Source organism: Lynx rufus, unplaced genomic scaffold (genome assembly GCF_022079265.1).
Source record: "Lynx rufus isolate CCGP_SWC_20201006 ecotype Redwood Valley unplaced genomic scaffold, mLynRuf1.p SCAF_9, whole genome shotgun sequence".
NCBI classification, from domain to species: domain Eukaryota; kingdom Metazoa; phylum Chordata; class Mammalia; order Carnivora; family Felidae; genus Lynx; species Lynx rufus.
In genome coordinates this window covers 61,316,040-61,338,012 of record NW_025814897.1, presented here as the reverse complement: position 1 = coordinate 61,338,012, position 21,973 = coordinate 61,316,040, and the positions used below count along the sequence as shown (strand labels likewise).

Sequence of the window (21,973 nt, the reverse complement as noted above, 5' to 3'; positions counted from 1 at the left end):
GTTGTTTTTATTTCTTTTCCTTCATCCAACCAGTGACCAAGACATGCCTGCATATTTCCACTCTCTACTTCTCTACCTCATACTTTCATCAGTGTATTGCAGATTCTCCTAACTTTCCTATACCAAATCTTTCGCCTATCCAAAGTTGTTATTAGCACTGCAACACGCCTTTCCCAAGCAAATATCTCATTTTGTCCACTTAAATCTCCAGCAGCCTATTCCTCAAGACAAACTCTAAACTCCCCAGCACTCAAGTTATTGCTTGACTTGATGCCCATCTGCCTTGCCAGGTGCTTTCTTTTCACTAAATCATAATTAGGCATCAATCCAGCTAAAGCTGACTGCTTTATTTGAAAAGAAACAACACATTCCTTGCTACTTTAGCTCATTCTTAATGCTATTTTGGAGGCATTTTCACTTGGTCTTTCTTATTCAAAATTCTTCCCATCTCACACTTCAATTTGTTTGCCTTAATGCCTGCCTTCAGATGACATCAATCAGTCATTTTCTGTATTGCCAGACACTAGGTTTCCTTGATCTGACCTATACTTCAGATGCTGGTCTGCATGCCTTCCCATTACCCTTACACTGACATTTCTTTAAGGGCCATGCCCAGAAACTGAATTTTTCACTGCACATAAGCAGATTGTAATCCTCCTTGTCTTAGTTTTTCAGAAACAGTATTGAACGTCAACTCATAAAACACGGGATAACCTATACATGTAAATCATACCCATCTTCCTATCTCTAATGTTCACAATTTAGATATCCCTAGGTCTAACTGGAACAAAATTACACAGATGACATTTATGTCGCACAAATGTATACAAATATACATGCTTTTTGTTTCATATACATGCTTACGATCATCTTATTTGTCTATAAACATCTCTTTCTCTCAGTCTCTCTCTGAAACATGCTATCATATTCATATTTATACACGTTCGTACACCATACCTGAGAAACGCAAGCATTCACAAGCACATATATGTACACGTGTATCTGACGTACATATTAATTATGTCCATAAATATGCAAAACCACGATTAAACTCCTTGCAGTTTGCCTGAACAAGTTTTCAGAGACCTAACTTTGCTCAGATAAATTAACGACTCCTCTCCGAATGCCCCTACCACATGCTGTTTATCATTATCTGGGACTCATTTTATGCAATACTTTCTATGTAAGCCTTCCTTGACCTCCCCTCTCTTCTTTTTCTCTACTCTCTATTGGGTTCATTTTCAGTGGTCTCCAGTGTCACTCAATCCTTCCTTAATTGTAACACATGATTACTTCATATGACAATTGCCTCTTTACATGATCTTTTTCTACACTAAAATTAAATATATAATATTATAGTGAAACCTCTTCGACTCCATTTCTGAATATTATTTAGGGCATGCTCTTTCACCTTCAGTGTACCATTGATGTTCCCTCAAATATAATTCCCCTTCTCAATTGTTATAATTAATTTAGCTAGGCTATAAACAACTCCCAAATTAAGAGTTTGGGATTGTTTGGGCTCAATACTCTCATTTCATTTTCTCTCATGGTTGCATGGCAAAAAGGGTTGCGTGGGGCTAGAATCTTGTGAAGAGTTGGTGAGAATGGACATCCAATGTGGCTTCTTCATGGACAAGCCTGGTGCCATAGTGCTCCTCCCCCTAGGCTCTCTCTCCATAAAATTAGCCTGGGTTTCTTACCTGGTGTTTCAGGGCTTCATGAGGTAAAGACCAGAAGTTGCTGGACCAGATATGGTCTATACCCAAGACTTAGCATCACTTTTGTAGTATCTTATTGCTCAAAGCAGTCAAAGGATTTGACCAAATCAAGGGGTTGGAAAGTAGACTCACTATGGATGATTAGATTGCAGAAAAACATTGAGTTTAGAAAATACTGTTATAGCCATCTTTGACAGGTCCTGTCTGGCATAGTTTCTTCTCTGTCTACAACAGTTCACATCCCTTTCATAGGCAGCATATACTTAACATCTCCTCTAAAATTCCAGGCCTCATCCTATTAGGATGTCTGTCCAGAATTTCATCATCTAAATCATATCCAGATGTAGGTGAGGCTTCAAAGGTTTGGTTCCTTAGATACAGTTCTTTGAGTACAATTTCCTTTTTCTATGAATATCTATTAACTGAAGAGATAAGTCTTCTGCCTCTTACACTGCCAACATAGAATGTTAGTACAGCAATAAGAAAACTGTAAAAACATTCCCATTCCAAAAGAGGAAGAAAGATGGAGCATGGGAGTCGCTGGTCCCTAGCATGCTAAAATCTAAGGCACACATTCTCAGCTTCTTGATTAAGATCTTACCCTGCTCCATGAGGATAATTCTGTTTCTTTGTCGTTCTTGGCTTTACCTTCTGAGACCTAGACCCCGTACTCTGTATCATCACTCATTTTCTAAAAGAAGTGGACCACATTTTCATTTTATCTTCCTAAGCCTATAGTTTGGGGACTCTAGTGGTTCTTTTCATTTTGAGATGCCTGTACTTTTCAATCTAACCAGGCAGTTCTTCTGACTAGTAAAGGATCTTGAAAGTGCATACTTTTATCCAGAAGCTAGCTCATGCTTTAAGAGTATATAATGTCTAGAGAAAAAGTGAATGAGAAACAATTTTGTGTTCAAACTCAGAAATACCTGAGGCTTCTGTGGCTGTTATGAGTAGTGTTTGAAAGTTAAACACTTACTTCTTTAACTCATTTTTCTCTATACATATTTTATTACAAGTGGCATTGTCAACATTATCTGGAAGTTTCCTTCCTTTTTTATTTTCTACCTTAAAAAAAGTTCCACCATCCACAGATACCTTTATTCTCTGGTACACAATGACAATTTTGTCATTCTATTTAATGCCTTCATTAACAGTCTTATTGGTACCCTTCAAGATTCTGTCCGTCCACTCAAAGCCAGTGCTTCGTATTCTAGGGGTTTCTGTTATTGCAGAATCTAGTTGTTAACATCATTTTTCATATGTATGTATGTATATATGTGTGTGTGTGTGTGTGTGTGTTATTGTTTATTTATTTTTGAGGGGAGGAAGGGGCAGAGAGAAGGGAACAGAGAATCTGAAGTGGGCTCCACGCTGACAGCAGCAAGCCTGATGTGGGGCTCGAACTCATGAACCACAAGATCATGACCTGAGCCGAAGTCAGACACTCAACTGACTGAGCCACCCAGGCATCCCTTTATATTTTAACTGGTGATGTGCAATATAACACTGCAAAACTTAGTGGCTTTAAATGGTATTTTATGATTTTTTTTTCTCTCAAGGTACTGTTGATTGTCTGGACTCATCTGTGTAGTTCTCACTTGGGAGTCTCTCAAGCAGTTGCAGATAATGTTTAGAACAGGAATCTAAGACTGGGTACTCAAGCCTTCTTCATTCGTATGTTAGGCATTGCAGTCTACCTCCACACTGACTCCTGTTCCATCGGATTAGAATTAGGTGGGTTCTTACATGGTGGCATGAAAACAGAAAAGGTTGTGGTATTAGTTAAGGTCTCTACCAAGACCTGGCACAGATTGTTTTCTGTTGTATTCATGGCAGATGAAGGGCCTTAAATATATCAAGGTATAGGGAAGAGTCCATTCTTGACCGAGGCGTGGCAAGAGCACATAACAGAAAAGTGTGTGATGTGGAAGATACGGTTATTAGCCATTCTTGGAAGATAGAATTTGCCACACTCAACTTTTCTTTCACTTCCATCATAAATGATTTTTCATTTTCTACCTCTTCTCAATGGTTCCATATTATGTTCCTAAACATTTCTATCATTGCTCACCAATGATGATTTTCCAGTGCTTCCCATATTAGGTCTCATACATATAATCAGTCTACTCTCGATTTTGTGAATTAGTTTTATTCTCTAGAGATTCCAAGGCAGCCAAGGTGTTTTGGATACAGAGATATATAGGGATTCATGACAGCCAGGGCACACCAGCACACATCTATTCCTTTCCAAGACAACATGCCTAATTCTATACAATAGCAATTTTCTTCCCATGACTCAAAAAATTAGCTTCCCTTCTGATTCCTGCTCTATTGAGAAAAGACTCTCAAACAACTCTAGTTTCTATTCTAGAAAAAAAAAATTGGATTGGGTACAGTTATGGAATGTAAAGTCATATGGGAAAAAGAAATACTCAAATATTCTCACTGATTAAATACACCAACAACAAGTTTTTAGTTCATATGCCTACCCACTGAAAATAATTATCATTCCTTACAGCTCTGACTCAATCCAACCAGTGGTACTTATAGCTGCTGTGATTTTCTTCTAATTCCATCTGCCGCATGAAGAATGTCGATCCATAGAAAGGATTGCTCAATTGCTATTTGAAAATCTCCTCTGATAGAGAGCTTCCTCCACGCGCACACCCAATGGCATTATGTGGCATAATTTACATAATTCACACTATGGCATTGTGTTTCCCTCGAGTTCTTAGCAATAGTGAGCTCAAATTTACCTTCTTTTTATCATCCACTCCTGAAATATATAAGATCTGGTGGCCACAAAAGAAATATATTTTGTCTAGCATATGCTTGCAATTGAAGTGACAGTTACCAGAGACTTCAAATTGTACTTTAATAAAGGTAAAAATTCAAAGTTCCTTAATAACATTAGTCACTTTCAATTCAATTAGTCACAACAAATGTTTAGTTTGTAGATGACTTTCAAGGTTTTCCACCCCATAGGTAAGAAATAATATTTTTACTTTTTTAAAAAATGTATTTTAGAGAGAGACAGGGAGAGTGTGAGCCAGGGAGAGGGGCAAAGGAAAAGAGAGAATCTTTCTCCACTCAGTGTGGAGCCTGATGTGGGGCTTGATCCCATGACCCTGGGATCATGACCTGAGCCAAAATCAAGAGTGAGACACTCAACCAACTGAGCCACCTGGGTGCCCCTATACTTTTTTAGTACAGATTAAGTGCAAGATTAAATTTTGCCATTTAACTATCTTATCACAATTGCAAAATTTATATTATTTTTTTTCATCAAATTGGGACATTAAAGCATAAACTTAAAACAACCATGTCCAAGGTCACCTCCAATAAACTCTGAATGTATCTCAGATATGTAGTACTTCAAAGCCTTTGATCTTTGGGTTATACCAGCTTACCTTCCTGCATGCCATTATCATTTAGCTGTGTTTTCCCTTGTACCAAATACAGCTAGCATTTAAAGCTCCTTGATCTGACTAATGTCATCAATCAAGAACAATACTGTATTAATCTTTAAACATCTGGGGCACATAAAGTTTGACTCAAGCAGTTTGAAATCAACAAGAGAGAAGAAACATTTTTTTTCCAAAATATGACACCATTTTTGTTATTTTTAAAATGAAAACAGGGACTGTTGGTGGGAATGTAAATTGGTATAGTCACTATGGAAGACAGTATGGAGGTTCCTCAAAAAACTAAAAATAGAAGTACCATATAATTCAGTAATCATACTTCAGGGTATATACCCAAGGGAAATGAAAATAGAATATCAAAGAGATATTTCTACTCCCATGTTTATTACAGCAATATTAACAATAGCCATGATACGGAGACAATCTAAGTGTCAATCAGTGGATGAATGGACAAACACACACACACACACACACACACACACACACACACTGGAAGATCATTCAGCTATGAGAAAGAAGGACATCCTATTGTTTGTCACAACATGGCTGGACCTTGAGGGCATTATGTTAAGTGAAATAAATCAGAAAAATACAAATACTGTATGATATCACTTACATGTGGAATCTATAAAGGCCAAACTCATAGAAACAGAGTAGAATGGTGGTTACCAGGGGCTGGGGATGGAGGAAGGGGAGATGTTGGTCAAAGAGTACAAATTTCCAGTTATAAGATAAGTTCTGGGGGTCTAATGCATATTATAGGGATTATAGCTAGCAATACTGTATTATATACTTGAAAGTTGTTGAGAGATAACATCTTAAATGTTCTTACAACAGAAAAGAAATGGTTATTATGTGACATGATGCTGGTGTTAGCTAACACTGTGGTGGTATCATTTTGCACTATATGTGTTTTGAATCAACACATTGTACATCTTAAACCTGAACAGTGTTATATATCAATTATATCTCCACAATGCTGGAAAAGAAATAAATGCAATGTAGAATTTAACTCTGCTGTGGTTATGAAGTAGGAGCTTGAGTCAGATTACACATAGGAATTTTCTCTCTAACTGATCTCACTTGGGCATTGGTACGTGAACATCTATTAACACATAATATCCTATGATTGTAAAGGCATAGACATTTATTGGAGTTTTTAGAGAATTTAACTTCAGTTTTTCCCTAAAATCAACTTCCATTAGAAGTCATAAACTGTCCATGTATCAAATATTTCCTTTAGGATGTTTCAAATTTGCACTACTTTTTAAAATAGGTATTCTTATTTCCATTCAGAGCAAGAAGCTGCATATCAAGAGGACTAGAAAGGAAATAGAAATTTTATTATAGTAAGATTTTCTTCAATATATTAAAATTTTATAGTGGAAGCAACAAAAAAATACACCGCCAGTGTTTCCTTACTCCGTCTATTTTTCCTTATCTCAGGTCGCTGTCATAACAATGACTTCATTGCATTTTATATTAAATTTTTAATGCCTGTCTTCATTATTATTGTTAACAATTTTAATAATGATAATAACTATCTTTTAAGCACCTTATCATTATGTGCTATGCTTAAAACACATTTTAAATTGTTATGTCCATACAATCGTCCTTTAAGGGAATTATTATTATCCCAATTATAAATATGAGGGAAACTAGGTTTAGACAATTAAAATATTTTTAAATTTTCTTTTTATAACACACAGCTATTAGTAGAGTCAAAAGTCAGGCTTACATCTGTCTGATCAAAATATCCATGTTTTTAATATTTTTACAGTACTGTTTTCCTGGAGAGAATTTCTTGAGGGCAGGGACTGCATGAACATTATTTAGGCTCTTTCAGAGCCTTTCATACTATGTACACAATATAGATACTGAGTTTAAACAAAATGAATGAATTAATAAATGGATAAATAGATTAATAGCTCTCACACCTGTTTTGGATTTTGATCAGATAGTGGCAGGAGGATTGAAAGTTTCCTTCACTAGTATATTCCATATTTTTTTTGAAGACAGCTAGTTTATCTTATTTGGAAATCTCACTCTTTTGGTCTGCCTTTTGTATGTCTTTCTTTTAAAAGACTCTAGATGGGGGTGGGGGGATACCTGGGTGGCTTAGTTGGTTAAGCCTCTGACTTAGGCTCAGGTCATGATCTCATGGTTGGTGAGTTGGAGCCCTGCGTCGGGCTTTGTGTTGACAGCTCAGAGCCCGGAGCCTGCTTCAGATTCCGTGTCTCCCCCTCTCTCTGCCCCTCCCCTGCTCACTCTCTCTCTCTCTCTCTCTCAAAAATAAATAAACATTAAACAAAATTTTTTAAAGTAAAAAACATAAAAGGCTCTAGATGGAATTCTAGTCCCACAAAATATATAAAAGAATCTTTCTTATTACAAAAATCACTTTAGGATAAGAATTTAATTCAATATGTCTCAATATTTCTTGTGAAGACACACAAGATAATACCAAAAAAAAAAATCATCCAGTGAGCCTTATCTTGTCTGCCTGGGAAACAAAGGATGCCCCCTCCTTCCCAGTAGAAAGGCTATATAACCAAACTCAGTTTTCCATTGGCTCAGGTAACAGGGAAAGTCTCCACATATTGGAAAACTAGTGTTTCCATTTGTTCTTCTAAATAGTTCGTACTTCAGAATTTTTGCCATAAATATCTGACTACTTGGTACCTGAGACCTATGTATTAATTCTCCTACAAATCTATTTCATGGGGATTCTTTCTCTGGAGTACATGACACATTTAGCATTGTTCCATACCTTGTCTAAGTCTGTGAAATCATGAAGGAACTTACTGTCTTCTGTTTACTTGTTTTTTTCATGTTTACCCAGAGAAACATTTTCTTAGCTACATTATAAAAGACTGTCCATTTACCCTCAACCTGCTCCATATATTGCCTGTAGATAGTCTCTTCATTTCAGTGGATTCCCATGACTCCAAGACCTTTCTCTGACCTGGGGAGCATGCTCTGTCCATAAATAGTACATGTGAGAAGTGTTGGGAAGGTGATATTTTAGGAGTTACCATCTAACAAGAGATGGAGATTTCTAGATAAATATGCTGTTTCTAGCCCCTCATTGGTACAGTTTCAAGGTGTGACCCTTACCTTTTCCAAATACCCTCAACAGGAAAGAGCTCTGGTAATCCATAGCAGTAACCTGCTCAGTCATGCACACATGAATGGCTTACTTCCCTTCATTATCTTTCTTGCTCAGTCCCTTGCAAACTTTTTTCTTGAAGCAAGTCCCAAATATACTACATACACTAAAATTATTGCTTTGATTTGCTTTTGGGGAAACCCTTGATAGACACTCTTATGCCATACTCACCTGTTTATATACTGAGATCATCATAGGGTAAACTTTAATCTTCTATTCCTACTATAAGACATAGTATAAGTCTTTAGCTTGACCATCAAGAGGAGGGAGACAAACCACTATGGTAAATAGAGAAACCAACTGAGTTAAGATTATTGGTGTCCATATGGTGATAATAATGGTAATGTATCTGCTCTCAAGCCACAGAGATGCTGGACAAGAAGGTCTGACATGAAAAGGGAACTAAAGGCGATATAGATAAACTTCAAAGTCTTTGGATTTTCTTCACTAGCTTGTAAGCCCTTTAAGAAGTTTCATGCCCCTCATCAGAGAACTGCTCATGTTGATGGATTACATCTCAAAAATGTTGGAAGTATCTCCTAATATCATTTAGGGAAAAAAAATAAGTTCATAGTGAGTTACCAGACTATACAGAGAATAAACTCCTTCCAAGGCCATCACAAGCTAGTCAAGGGCAACTCTGAAAAGTTGAGTTGTTCATTTATCCAATAAAATGACTATATTTGTACAACTAAATAAAACCATGTGTCAGACATTGATATATTAATACATAATTCCCTACTTCAGAATTCTGTGTATTATTGATCACTAACAAAGGCACAGATGAGCCTGCTTTTTCCTGAATCACTGCTCAAGGAGGTTAGATGCACACACACCCGCACATACTTCTCCACATCTATATGAGTTATGATGATAGTGTTTTAAAAATGTGAAATCTTGGTTAATAACATTTTATCATTTTAAGTAAAATGCATTATTCAAATCTCACATTTGTCTTGACTTCCTATATGAGGTCTTCTCCAATTCTTTTTAAAATCTAAATTAGTTGCTTCTCACATGTGAAAGTAGATCTTTTCTTATTCTTTTACCATGGCCTAAATAACATTAAATTATATTTGCTCAGTATTTTATATTGTAGCTATACTCTCATCTTTTGAAATCATGGAATCTGTCTTTGTCACTGTTACACATAAAGGATAAACTGCTTCTTGGTATTGCAGAAAGATACAATAGATGTGCAAATGAGGAAGGAAGAAAAAAAAACAAGAAAGATTGATAGAAGGAAGGAAGGTAAAAAGAAAAGATAAAGGAAGAAAGGAATAGAGAGATGGGGGAGATTATAGGAATTAATGAGATGCTTATATACTTGTTACTCAAGTTTATCTCACCTTCTGATTCCTTTTGTTTGCGTAATATAGATTATTTAGGGGAGATCCTTATAATGTGAAACTCCCACCAACATAGACATAGTGCAAGGAGTTTCCATCATAAATGGGTAAGTATACATTTTTCCGGTGTCATTCTGTTCTTAGATCACTTCTGGATGTCAGGCTTCAGAATACAAATCTGAGCAACCCGCATGCGGATCTCCTTGGTCTTCACACCATAGACAATGGGGTTAAGGGCAGGGGGCACAAGCAGATAGATGGTAGACAAGAGGATATGAACATAGGGTGATACATGTCCAAAACGGTGGCTGAAGAAGGAAAAAAAAGCAAGGATATAAAACTCCAGGAAGACAACAATATGGGCAGTACAAGTATTGAATGCTTTGCGTCGTGCCTCCTTCTGGGGAAGACGAAAAACAGCCTGAAATATCAGAATGTAGGAGATGAAGACAAAGATCATGTCAAAACCTAGAATTGCAAAGGCCACAAAGAGCCCATATGATTTATTAATATGGACATCTTCTGCAGCCAACTTGACCACAGCCATGTGCTCACAGTAGGAATGGACAATGACCACAGATTGGAAAAGTTGCAGGCGTTTAAGCAGAATGGGTAAAATTCCAACAAGCACCGTTGCCCGGACTACTACCATCAGTATGATTTGAACTAGAAAGAGAGGTGTGAGGATGGATGTGTGCCTCAAAGGATCGCAGATGGCAACATAGCGGTCAAAGGCCATGGCCAACAGGATACCAGATTCCATGCCCTGCAAGGCATGGATAAAGAAGAGCTGAGTGAGGCAAGCATCAAAAGCCATGGAGCACAAGCCAAACCAGAAGATGGCCAACATCTTGGGAGCGATGGCTACACAGAGACCTAGGTCAGTGGCTGCCAAAACTGCTAGGAAGATGTACATGGGTTGGTGAAGACTGCGTTCTGTAGGGATGATGATTAACAAGAAGATGTTCCCCAGCACAGCCACCAGGCACGCTCCAAGGAAGGGAAATCCGATCCAAAACTGCACATGCTCTAGTCCAGGGATCCCAATCAGGGTCACAGTCTTTGGGTTCAGATATGACATGTTGGTAGATCCCATCAGGGTGATAAATCCTTTTCTCTCCACTGACTCTGATACCTATTCAGAGAAAAATTATGGATGAAAAATAAGAGAATTCTCATCATGTCTTCTATAACATAAAAAAACATAGATGGAAATGTGGCCACTACTTTTAATTTTGGGGAATCAACAAGTCACTATTAGAACAGGATTCTTGAATATCTTTTCCCAAAGCCAGTGTGGGTGTCTGCATGAAGAAATTGTAGAAATGGAATTTATGATTCTAAGAGCATTGATCTTGCTAGGTTCTGAAGTGTTCTCAGATGGTGTCATAGAGGACAATATTAGCTCCTTTGTCTATATCTATCTCCAAACTCCAGACACCTTTCAGATTAAGAGAAATCCCTCTGTGGCACTTGAAGGCATAGGATAGATTCTCAATCCCATAGACCTGTCCGTTGTTTTCAAAGCTCAGAATCTCCAGAAAGTGGCAGCCTTTCCCAGTCTTCCCATTTTTTTTTTGTGGTTTAGGGAGTAAAATACTGTCCCACAGATCTTAGGAATTGACTCTCAGAGTGGGGAATGAGGAGATTTGTTCTTTCTGCAAATACTGGTTGAGCTGACTATGTGCAGACCCATTATCCAGGTTCATGGAAATGATATGGAGGAGTTGTTCTTTTATCAGTAGAGGCAGAGTGTATTTGACTCACTGAGATAATTCTGTTTGGTTAGCTTTCAAAGTGGATATATAAGCAGAATGGGGTAGATGGTGATAGAAGTAGTCACAGATCCTAGAGAAGACAGAAAGTTGTGAAGATTGATAGGAAGTCAATTGAATAAACAGGCATCATAAATTAGGATAGGATAGTAACCTACAGAAATGGATCAATTGGAAAACCAGTGTAGCGTAAATATTCTGACGATATTAATGTGTTTCAGATGCAAAAAGGCAGGGTTGGCTGTGAGCCACTGTAATGTCCATAATGGAGCTCGACCTAACCTAGGTGCTTTTGTTCATTTTACTGGTGTTATCTGGCCAAGAAAATAATTACTCTTTTGATTGTACTGTCCCATTTCACACCCACCACAAACTTCTGGAATTTTTATAATTTGCTCTCTTTCCTTATAAATTTATTCAGTAAACCTTATGTACTCTTTTTTACTTTTTCATTAGCCATTCTACAAGCTTAAAATCATCCAAAAGTTTCATTTTGTTTTCCTTATGATTTTGTCATAGCCAAATCATTGAATAGAGAATACCGCTCTGAATGAGATTTTACACATTTTTCTTTGAAGGGAAACTAGAAGGATTACTGCTATAACATCATAGGAAAAAACAGACTGGTTCACAGTCAGTAGGAATATAGATGTGGCTATAACTAAGAAGTCCCTAATGCAATAAAATCTAAAATACTTTACTGCTTGATTGAAAGTAGGAGATCATTATATGACCTTCTGTAACTACATATACCAATGGACTATGACCAAGGCAATAAAAAGCTATATATCATAGAAATTTTGTGAAAGGAAATTCCCTATGATGCCCAAATAACGAGGTTAGGTGAGGAAGTAGTGGATTCTCTAGAAGAGATTACTGATAAACGTGAATATATCTTACTAAGGTGACATGAGTAGACAAAGGCAGAACCTAAAGGAACAGTAAAAGGCCACTAGATATATTTATAATGCTTGACGGTATAAGGATAAAATGCTAAATAGTATAGCATATGCTATATATAAATAATATAAATGTGTATTATATAAATGCAAATATATATGCATTATTTGTATATTTATAATACATAAAATAATTATAATAGTTATACAAGTAATATGAATACATATTATATAAAATAAATTTATATTAGACAAATACATATTTATATAAACATTTGTATATATAATTTATATTATATAAATATATAAGAAAATATAAAAATATAAAATGTATAAATGTAAACAAAATATATATAAAAATTAAATTTGTATATGATAAAATATACATTATATGTAAGGTTTTATATTATATATGTAAATATATATGTATATGTAATTTTTTGTATATTATGATGTTTTGATATCTTACAAAACCTTTCTGGCTGGGAGAGACCCACCCCTCTCTGGCTGGGTTAGTTAATTCTTAAGGTAACAAAGGGCCCAGCCAGGATCACACCTTCGATATGCAAACTAACCAGTCCATACCTCCTTTATCTGCCAGGAAACAGTATCCCTCTGCCTTAATTATCTTGGGGCCAAGTACCAGGAAACTAGACACTCCACCTCTAACACAAAATCCACCAAACTTATTCCAACTAACCAATTCTAAACTGTTCACACTTCCCTTCCTTCCTTTCCTGTGGAAATACTAACAAAGGCCAGAGCTTAAGCACTTAAATGCTCTGCCTTTGCCACCCTCCCCACCTCCCCCTCCTTTCTTCTGCCTCCTGATCACCCTGGTGATTTTCTATTTGGCCCTGCAAGGCCTCTGTGTCTCCTGTCTCTAGGACCTATTGGTATGATTACCTCTGTTTTCCTGAGCCTCTCCACTGTTTTTTCTTGAGGCTGCAGCAGACTGATAATCTGATAAAAAGATAACAAATAGTACGGAAAATCATGGGATAAGAATTTAGAAATATAGCATATCATCTATTGCTGGCACTACGATATGTTACATGGAATCTTACCCAGTTCCTTAATTTTTCTCAACTGTAAATGGGAGTAATAATGGCACTTAACTCATTGAATTATTGTGAGAACTATGTTAGTTTATATGTGAAGAACTCAGGACAATGTATGAAAGAAAGTAAACACTCAATGTTTGGTAGTTAGTGCTTGTCAGAACCTGTATAGAACTTCTTAGAATACAGACACATCACTGCCTTCTTGAGAAAGACAAAACAAAAGGTAAAACAAAAATATGGAAATGAGGGAACCCGGGTGGTTCAGTCGGTTGGGGATCTAACTCTTGATTTGGCTCAGGTCAGGTCATGGTCTCACGGTTTATTAGATCGACCCCCACATCGGGTTCATGCTCACACCTCCTCCAAGCCTGCACATGAGAAACTTCCTGAAAAAAGAGTTGATTAAAACTTCATGAGATGTTGAATTTTCTGGAGTGGAATACACTCCCTCAGTTTGATCTATGGGATTGGACATTCGTGTAGGCAGATGAAATGATCATTGTTACAACAACAAAAAAACGACTTCCCAATCATGTGCAGACGGTGGTGGAGTCAATATATTTCACTGATTTTAATTAATTTGACCACTTCACCTGATAAATAATCATGTCCTCCTTTAAAGTCTTAGTAGGTAGGGGCACCTGGGTGGCTCAGTCAGTTAAGCATTGGACTCTTGATTTCAGCTCAGGTCATGATCTCATGGTTTGTGAGTTTGAGTCCTGCATTGGGCTCCACACTGACAATGTGGAGTCTGCTTGGGACTCTCTCTCCCTCTCTCTGCACCCCCAAAAAAATTAAATTAAAAAAAAAAACCTTAAAAATAAATAAAGTCAGTAGGTAGATGGAAAACCCATAAATAGGAAAACTAATTTCTAGTAGCTTCTAAGGCCATAAAGGCATGCATCTTATGCAATCTTTCTGTATTAATCAGATCAGAAAAATGTTCATTCCTGGTCCCTGAGTAAAAGAGAAGGAGAGAAGAATAGGAAGATGCCTTAAATGGAGGCAGGGTAAAGTATAAGAAACAAGAGACAAATATACTAGATTTTGATGCCCCAGATAAAGAGAAAACTATATTTAGGGAGATGAGTTATGAGCTATGCTTATGGTGGCAACAAGCCCAGATAGCGAAACTATTAAAGGCAATAAATAGGACGTTCCCATTTTTGACTTTCTCTTCATATCTTACAAGCTTTCCTGCTCAAACTGCAAACACACGCACACACACAAACACACACCATTCAAAAACATGGATTATCTTCTTATTTTTTATAAACCAAGCAATGCTAGAACTACTTTGTAGTAAACACTAGAGAAGGAGCTTGAAAACCTTATTTTATTTTATTTTATTTTATTTTATTTTATTTTATTTTATTTTATTTTATTTTTGCCCGCCACTAATTAACTGGGATGGCAGTTCATAGTTTTCTTCACATGGGATTAAGAAGATGGTACTGGATTACCTTCGCATCTCTTCCATCTCTAAATGACATGAATCTAGTCCATCTCTAATATTATTGACAAATCTACTTGAGTCAGAGAAAATGTGACATGTCAAAGGAAAGTATGCCACTGAAAGACGCAGGATTAGGATCATCTAATTCACTATCCTTTCCAGTTCCTCTTAAAATTTACTACAATTAGAAACACTGAGCCATACTCAGGTCCCAATTAGTGGAGAAGAAATTTACCCAGAGAAAGAGAGAGCTGGCTACAATGTAAGATCAATGGATGAAGCAGCTTTTTTTTTTTTTTTTTTTTTTTTTTTTTTGCTAGGCTTTGATTTGGAAAGGTACTAATAGCTAAGTGTTTTTTATCATCTGTCTTTAGCTGTTGCTTTTCTTGGCCTTTGAATTTGAGGTGATCCCAGGGCAATTTTCAGACCTGGCCTAGAGAGCTCACCACCTGACTGAAACTCAGCCCCATTTTGGAGGAGAAAGGTATCTCTTGCTGGAGGGCACATAGCCAGAAAGCAGTTACTCCGTAAGAAGTTATTTTCAAAGAATGAAAATCAGGGAATCTCAAATTATGAGTCATGTTCAGATCATGGTGAATCTGAGATCATTAGAAATGGCGGGGGGAACATCTAGGAAATGGAAAATTTGTAGATGGAAAAGAGGGAAGACAATTTAGTTCACCCTCTGGCCTATGGCCAGACTTGTGGCTTAAGGGAACAGAAAAGATGCTTATCTTTATAAATACTACTCATAGCATGCAAAATTATGTTGGAAACTTAAAATTGAAACTAAAGGACCTCTATAAAACTATCTCCCCCTTTTTGCTAAAGCAAAGTTTTCATTTCCCAGTTACTCTTGTTTTCATCACAACACTGTATTGTTTCCTTTGTCTCTATTAAATATTTTTTTTTTAATTTTTTTTTCCTACGTTTTTATTTATTTTTGGGACAGAGAGAGACAGAGCATGAACGGGGGAGGGGCAGAGAGAGAGGGAGACACAGAATCGGAAACAGGCTCCAGGCTCTGAGCCATCAGCCCAGAGCCCGACGCGGGGCTCGAACCCACGGACCGCGAGATCGTGACCTGGCTGAAGTCGGACGCTTAACCGACTGCGCCACCCAGGCGCCCCTCTATTAAATATTTGTACTCATTTTGTTGAGGCCACTCATGCTTATAATTAGCAACCTGAGCAAGTGCTCCCTTGTCTCCATGAAAGTTATTACCGTGTTCATAATTTTTTTACATGACTAACACCAACTTTGAAATTACTTACTATATTTATTTTATGCCAACATTGTCAAATGCCTCACATTTTCATTCTCTCACTATTCATTTCTTGGAGATTACTTTTAAAAATGGATATTAGGTTCCCCTAATGATGAGGGTTAAAACTGTAGGAACAAGTCTTTTCGATCTCTCTCTTTCTGAATGTGTGTGTGTGGGTGTCTACACACGTGTGTATAAGGGTATACACAAGGATTAGAGAGCAGGTGAATTGCAATAGTGTGTTCCAGTATAGGGTATGTATGGGCCTCATGGATACTGGGGGAAGGGTGTTGCAGTCAAGGACAACAGAAAATGCAAAGACATTGAAGTTGAATATACAATGCATGCTTGGTAGCTGTAAGGAGGCATGGGTAACTGGAAAGGAATAAGCAAGGGGGATTCACTTGTAAAGGATAATTTCGAGGGGTGCCTGGGTGACTCAGTCAGTTAAGTGTTTCGACTCTTGATGTTAGCTCAGGTCATGACCTCACGCTTCCTGATCTAGCTGCACATTGGGCTCTGCCCTGACACCATGGAGCCTGCTTGGAATTTCTCTTCTCCATCGCTCTCTGCCCCTCCCCAACTCATGCTCTTTCTTTCTCTCTCAAAATAAACATTAAAAAACTAAAATAAAAGATAATTTTGAGAGATAAGAGTGGTGCAATTGTAAGACCTAGGCTCTAATTCCTAAAAAGAAAAAAAGGCGAGAAATTGAGTTTGGTTTTATAGTAGAGAAGTGTTAATGTTCTCAACTGTATTTAAGTAAGCTGCCTGGCTATTCCTTTGGTAATTGATATAAGTGGAAAATAGTTGAGACACAGAGCCATTTATAACCTGCATCAATCAACATAGACCAACTAATGTTGTAGTAAGATAAATTCCCTAAATCTCAGGAACTTGTAACAACAAAGATATACTTCTCACCTATGTGTCAGTTTTGCTGCTTTGATCCAGGGCTTAGGCTGAAGGCGGAGCCCTTTTATTAACCACTGCTATTGTGTCACCAGAGAAAGAGACTATGAAAGTAAATGATGAATTTAATGTTTATTTATTTTTGAGAGAGAGAGAGAGAAAGAGAGAAACAGAGTGCTAGCAGGATAGGGGCAGAGAAAGAGGGAGACACAGAATTCAAAGCAGGCTCCAGGCTCAGAGCTGTCAGCACAGAGCTTGACCCGGGGCTTGAACCTACAAGCGTTGAGATCATGACCTGAGCTGAAGTCAGACGCTTAACTGACTGAAACATCCAGACACCCCAGTAAATGATGAATTTTAAATTATTAGTTCATAAGTGACATAAGTCTCTCCATTTCTATTACATTGACAAGGAAGTCACATGATGTAATACTGATGCGATTAATATCGAAAAAAATGTGATTAATATGGCACAGACTGATATGGGTGACATTATTAAGAAAGTTTCATAAATATTAGGGACTAATAATACAATCTACTACATTGTGACTGCAATGTCCAGAAAAAAAAAATTAATGGTTTGTACCAGGTAGTTATTTAGTAAATGAGGTGGCCAGAAGCACGTGTTCTGGATATTTTAATAGGAACCCGACACAATAAGATTTAACCAGAAACAAACGTTCATATCAATATGTGCAGAAAAAGAATTTTCAAAAGTTCTATATGCAATCTTCATTTAAAAAATAAATATCTACAGGTGCCTGGGTGGCTCAGTTGGTTAAATGTCCAACTTTGACTCAGGTCATGATCTCACAGATTGTGAGTTCTAGCCCCACATCAGGCTCTGTTATGACATTTCAGAACCTGGAGCCTGCTTCAGATTCTGTGTCTCCCTCTCCCTCTCTGCCTCTCCCCACCTCACTCATGCTCTGTCTCTTTCTGTCTCTCAAAAATAAATAAAAACATTTTAAAAAGTATAAAAATAAATTAAAAATATAAACAAACAAACAAACAAACATATATCCAGGGGCACCTTGGTGGCTCAGTCAGTTGAGCCTCTGACTTCGGCTCAGGCCATGATCTCAGGGTTTGTGAGTTTGAACCCCACATCAAGCTCACTGCTGTCAGCCTGTCAGCTCAGAGCCCGCTTTGGATCCTCTATCCCCCTCTCATTGCCCCTCCCCTGCTTGCACTTGCCCTAAAATAAATAAATATTTTTTTCAAGCAAAAAATAAAAAATAAATATCTAGGCATGAGCAAAATAAGAATATCACTCACATAGCCAATTAGAAAACACAGCTGGCCAATAGCCCCTTCCAGCCTGGCTCTTAAAAATATCCTCACTTTTGATGTCAGGAGAGTTGAGTGTTTATGCTTAGTCTGTGCTTTCTTACTTTTTTTTTTCTTTAGCAGATGTCAAAGAGAATATTTGATTGTCAGCTGTATAGGTGATGGCTGCTGTGAGCACAACACTCACTAAAGATAAATGGCTGACTGGTCCTGCTTGCATATTGTGTTCCCAGTGCATGTACCAACAACTTTATTATTTGCCATGAAGTGCGTGCTGGTTAATGATTCATTGCCTCTCAGCTCCAGGTTCACTTTTTGCCTTCTCTGTGAAAATGTGCCTTGGCCCTCTGATTACTTTATCTTCACAGCTGGTGCAATGCTACACTTTGTCCATGGACGGTATGGGTAAGGAACTGAAGGAGAGGAGAGTTTTGCTTCCTGGTTCCTACATGGTCACTCCACAGACTCAGTGCAGTTTGTTTGACATCTGTAGTCAACAGTAGGCTCCTGAAGCTCTTGTAACTCCTCCAGGGCCCAAATTCTGCAATAAATGAAGCAGGCAGCACCCAGTGGCCAGCCGTTTCCTCATGAGCCCTGGCATCCTACAAGGTGGACTTGTGGCAAGTTCCACTGAAGCAGTATCACAGCCACTTTTCTGTCTCTCAGTGATCCAAGGCTCTTCCTTCTCTAATGAGGTCTGGTTAACAGACCGGAGCTTTATAGTTTTTTTCATCAATGCTTAGGTCTATGATTCACCTTAAGTGAATTTTGCTATGTCATATGAGGTAGATGTCAAAGTTCATTTTCTCAGACAATTATTTGCTCCAGCTCTCCATTTCAGGAAGACTATCTAATATCCATTACATCACTTATCTATCTTCTTCAAAAAACAAATGACCTTACATGTATGAGTATATTGCATATTTCACGGGTAACAGAAGCCACAATAAACATTAATTTTATTCATAATTGAATAAATGAAAACACAGAATATCAAAATGTGTAGCATGTGAAAAAGCAATGGTTAAAATAAATCCCTACTTGAAAATGCATAAATTCCAAAAGGGAAAGTTTGAAAACCAATAATCAAAGCTTCTTTATGAATAAGTAAAAAGAACTGCAAATTAAACACAAAGAAAGTAAAAGGAAGGACATGATAAAGATTGGATTAGAAGTGAAATGCATTACAGATAGAAAGTACCATTGTTAATCTGGATACTTTTTATGTCAACTTAGCTGTGGTTTTGGAGCTAAAAGCTTTTAAGATAGAGCCTAATGATGTGAATCCCCAACAGTGAATGCACGGAGTCCAAACTCTCTCCATCTCTAGGAAATAAAAGTATTCTCTACCTGACCACAAACATTTGATAGATCACTGGTGGGATCCATGACTCAGAAGAAAAATCCATGCCACACGCTTACGAATTACCTTATTGTTTATACCATAGACAATAGGGTTGAGTGGCACAAGGAGATAGATGGTAGACAGGAGAATGTGGGTAGGGTGAGCTACATGTCCAAAACGGTGGCTGAAAAAGGAGAAGAAGGCAAGAATATAAAACTCAAGGAAAACAAAAATATGAGCTGTGCATGTGTTAAATGCTGTGAGCCGTGCCTCCTTTTGGTGTAGACGAAAAACAGCCTGGAAAATAAGGATATAGGAAATGAGGAAAAATCATGTAAAATCCCAGTATTGTAAAACCTACTGGGAGACCACATGTTTTATTGACTTGGATGTCTTCTGCAGCTAGCTTGACCATGGCCATGTGCTCACAGTAACAGTGGGGCAATCAGAATGGAATGAAAAACATGAAATCTTTTGATTAGAATGGGTGACAGACCAACCAGCACTGTAGCTCGGATCGCCACTGTTGCTATCATCCGATCCAGGATGGAAGGCATGAGGATGGATGGGTCTCAGTGGATCACAGATGGCAATGTAGTGGTCAAAAGCCATGGCCAACAGAATGCCAGACTCCATGCACTGCAAGGTATGAATGAAGAACAGCTGGGTCAGGCAGCTGTCAAAGGCCATGGAGCAAGATCTGAACCAGAAGATGGCCAACACCTTGGGAGCAATGGCTGCGCAGAGTCCTATGTCAGTGGCCGCCAGCACTGCCAGGAAGTTATACATGGGCTGATGCAGGCTGCGTTCTGTAGCAATGATGATTAGTAAAATAATATTTCCCAGAAGAGCCACTATGCACACAGCAAAGAAGGGAAACCCAATCCAAAACTGCACATGTTCTAGTCCAGGAATTCTGATCGATTACAGTTCTGGGGGTCAAATATGATGTATTGATGGATGCCATAGACATTGGTATTCTGTATTCTTGCTGCTGATTCTGACACCTGCAGAAGGAAACTTGGATGAGAAATGAAGAGGCTTCATCCCTCACTATCATTCAACCATTATCTTTCAACCATTGAGCATTGTGCAAGTAAGTTCAGATCTATGGATGGCAGTGTGGCCAGAATGTTCTGATGAAGTTCTATAATAATAATGTCAGAGCGGTAGAAGCAAACAATCCTGCAGACCTTAACCTGAGCTAAAAAATGGGAACATTTCAGTATTCCTGCCTTCATTTTTGTCGAAATGGAAACCATGAGATGGAAAACACTGATTTTTGCCATCTGTCATCAGCTCTAGCCTAGTTTGCCTGAAAGCCACCATTAAGTCTTCCTTCTTTACCTAGATGCCAACCCAGTTTCACTGCAGTTGGAAATTCTCCTGGCAGTCTTGATGTCCTAGAAGAAATCTTGTTTCTGTCACTGTGTGTGCATTAATATATAATCCTATGAGAGCCTTCAATATTACTTCAATATTACTCCTGGTACCAGAGAGGGAGTTATTTATCTCAGAGTCATTAACATTGGTTCCCAATGGGATTTGTTAGAAGAGTTTATCTTCCTTATATTAACTCATTCGTTTATCAAAATATTGAACAAACTACTGCTTTTCCAGGCACTCAACGTAGTCCTTAGAAGAAATTTGAAGAGGGTGTTCATCTTTCAGATACAGCCAGATGAAATTAATTCTCTAAAGTAATTAAGGCTCACTTATTTAGGGTAGATTTGTGGAATAGGGAATGTGAAATAGTCTGTTTTTACTGGGGCTTAGGAAAAGGAAGGAGAAGAAGAAAGAGAAGGGAAAAAAAAGAAAAGGATGCACAGTTACCAAATTCAAGAAGAATGGACAATTTAAAATAGGATAGTGTATTAAAAAAAAAAAAAAGCAGGGGTGCCTGCGTGGCTCAGTCAGTTAAGCCTCCGACTTTGGCTCAGGTCTTAAACTCATGGTTCATGAGTTAGAGCCCCAAGTCAAGCTCTCTGCTGGCAGCACAGAGCCCAATTTGAATCCTCTGTCCCCCTCTCTCTCTGCACTTACTCTGTTACTCTCTCTCTCTAAAATAAATAAATAAATAATAAATAAATAAATAAATAAATAAATAAATAAAAGAAAAGAAAAGCAGAATCTGGCTACTTTAGACATACTCTGAAGCTAGGTTAGTGTAATTATGTTTTCTTCCCTGTTAAAGATCACTGGATCACTAGACTTCTTGAGCTCTGGGTAAGATTGCATATCCTGTTTTGCATGGTAGACTCTCTACTTTTGCTTTTTAATACCTTTACACTGTATTGT

The 21,973-nt window shown here is 37.7% G+C and overlaps 1 protein-coding gene and 1 pseudogene across 1 annotated transcript; both read right to left on the bottom strand.

Moving 5' to 3' along the window:
* Positions 1-9,812: 9,812 nt before the first annotated feature.
* On the bottom strand, positions 9,813-10,763 carry LOC124506297 (olfactory receptor 52A1-like). Its single transcript, XM_047072331.1, has one exon. The coding sequence runs from the start codon at positions 10,761-10,763 to the stop codon at positions 9,813-9,815; it is 951 nt and encodes a 316-aa protein (XP_046928287.1).
* Positions 10,764-19,702: 8,939 nt separating this feature from the next.
* LOC124506458 (olfactory receptor 52A1-like) lies at positions 19,703-20,642 on the bottom strand (annotated as a pseudogene).
* Positions 20,643-21,973: the final 1,331 nt, after the last annotated feature.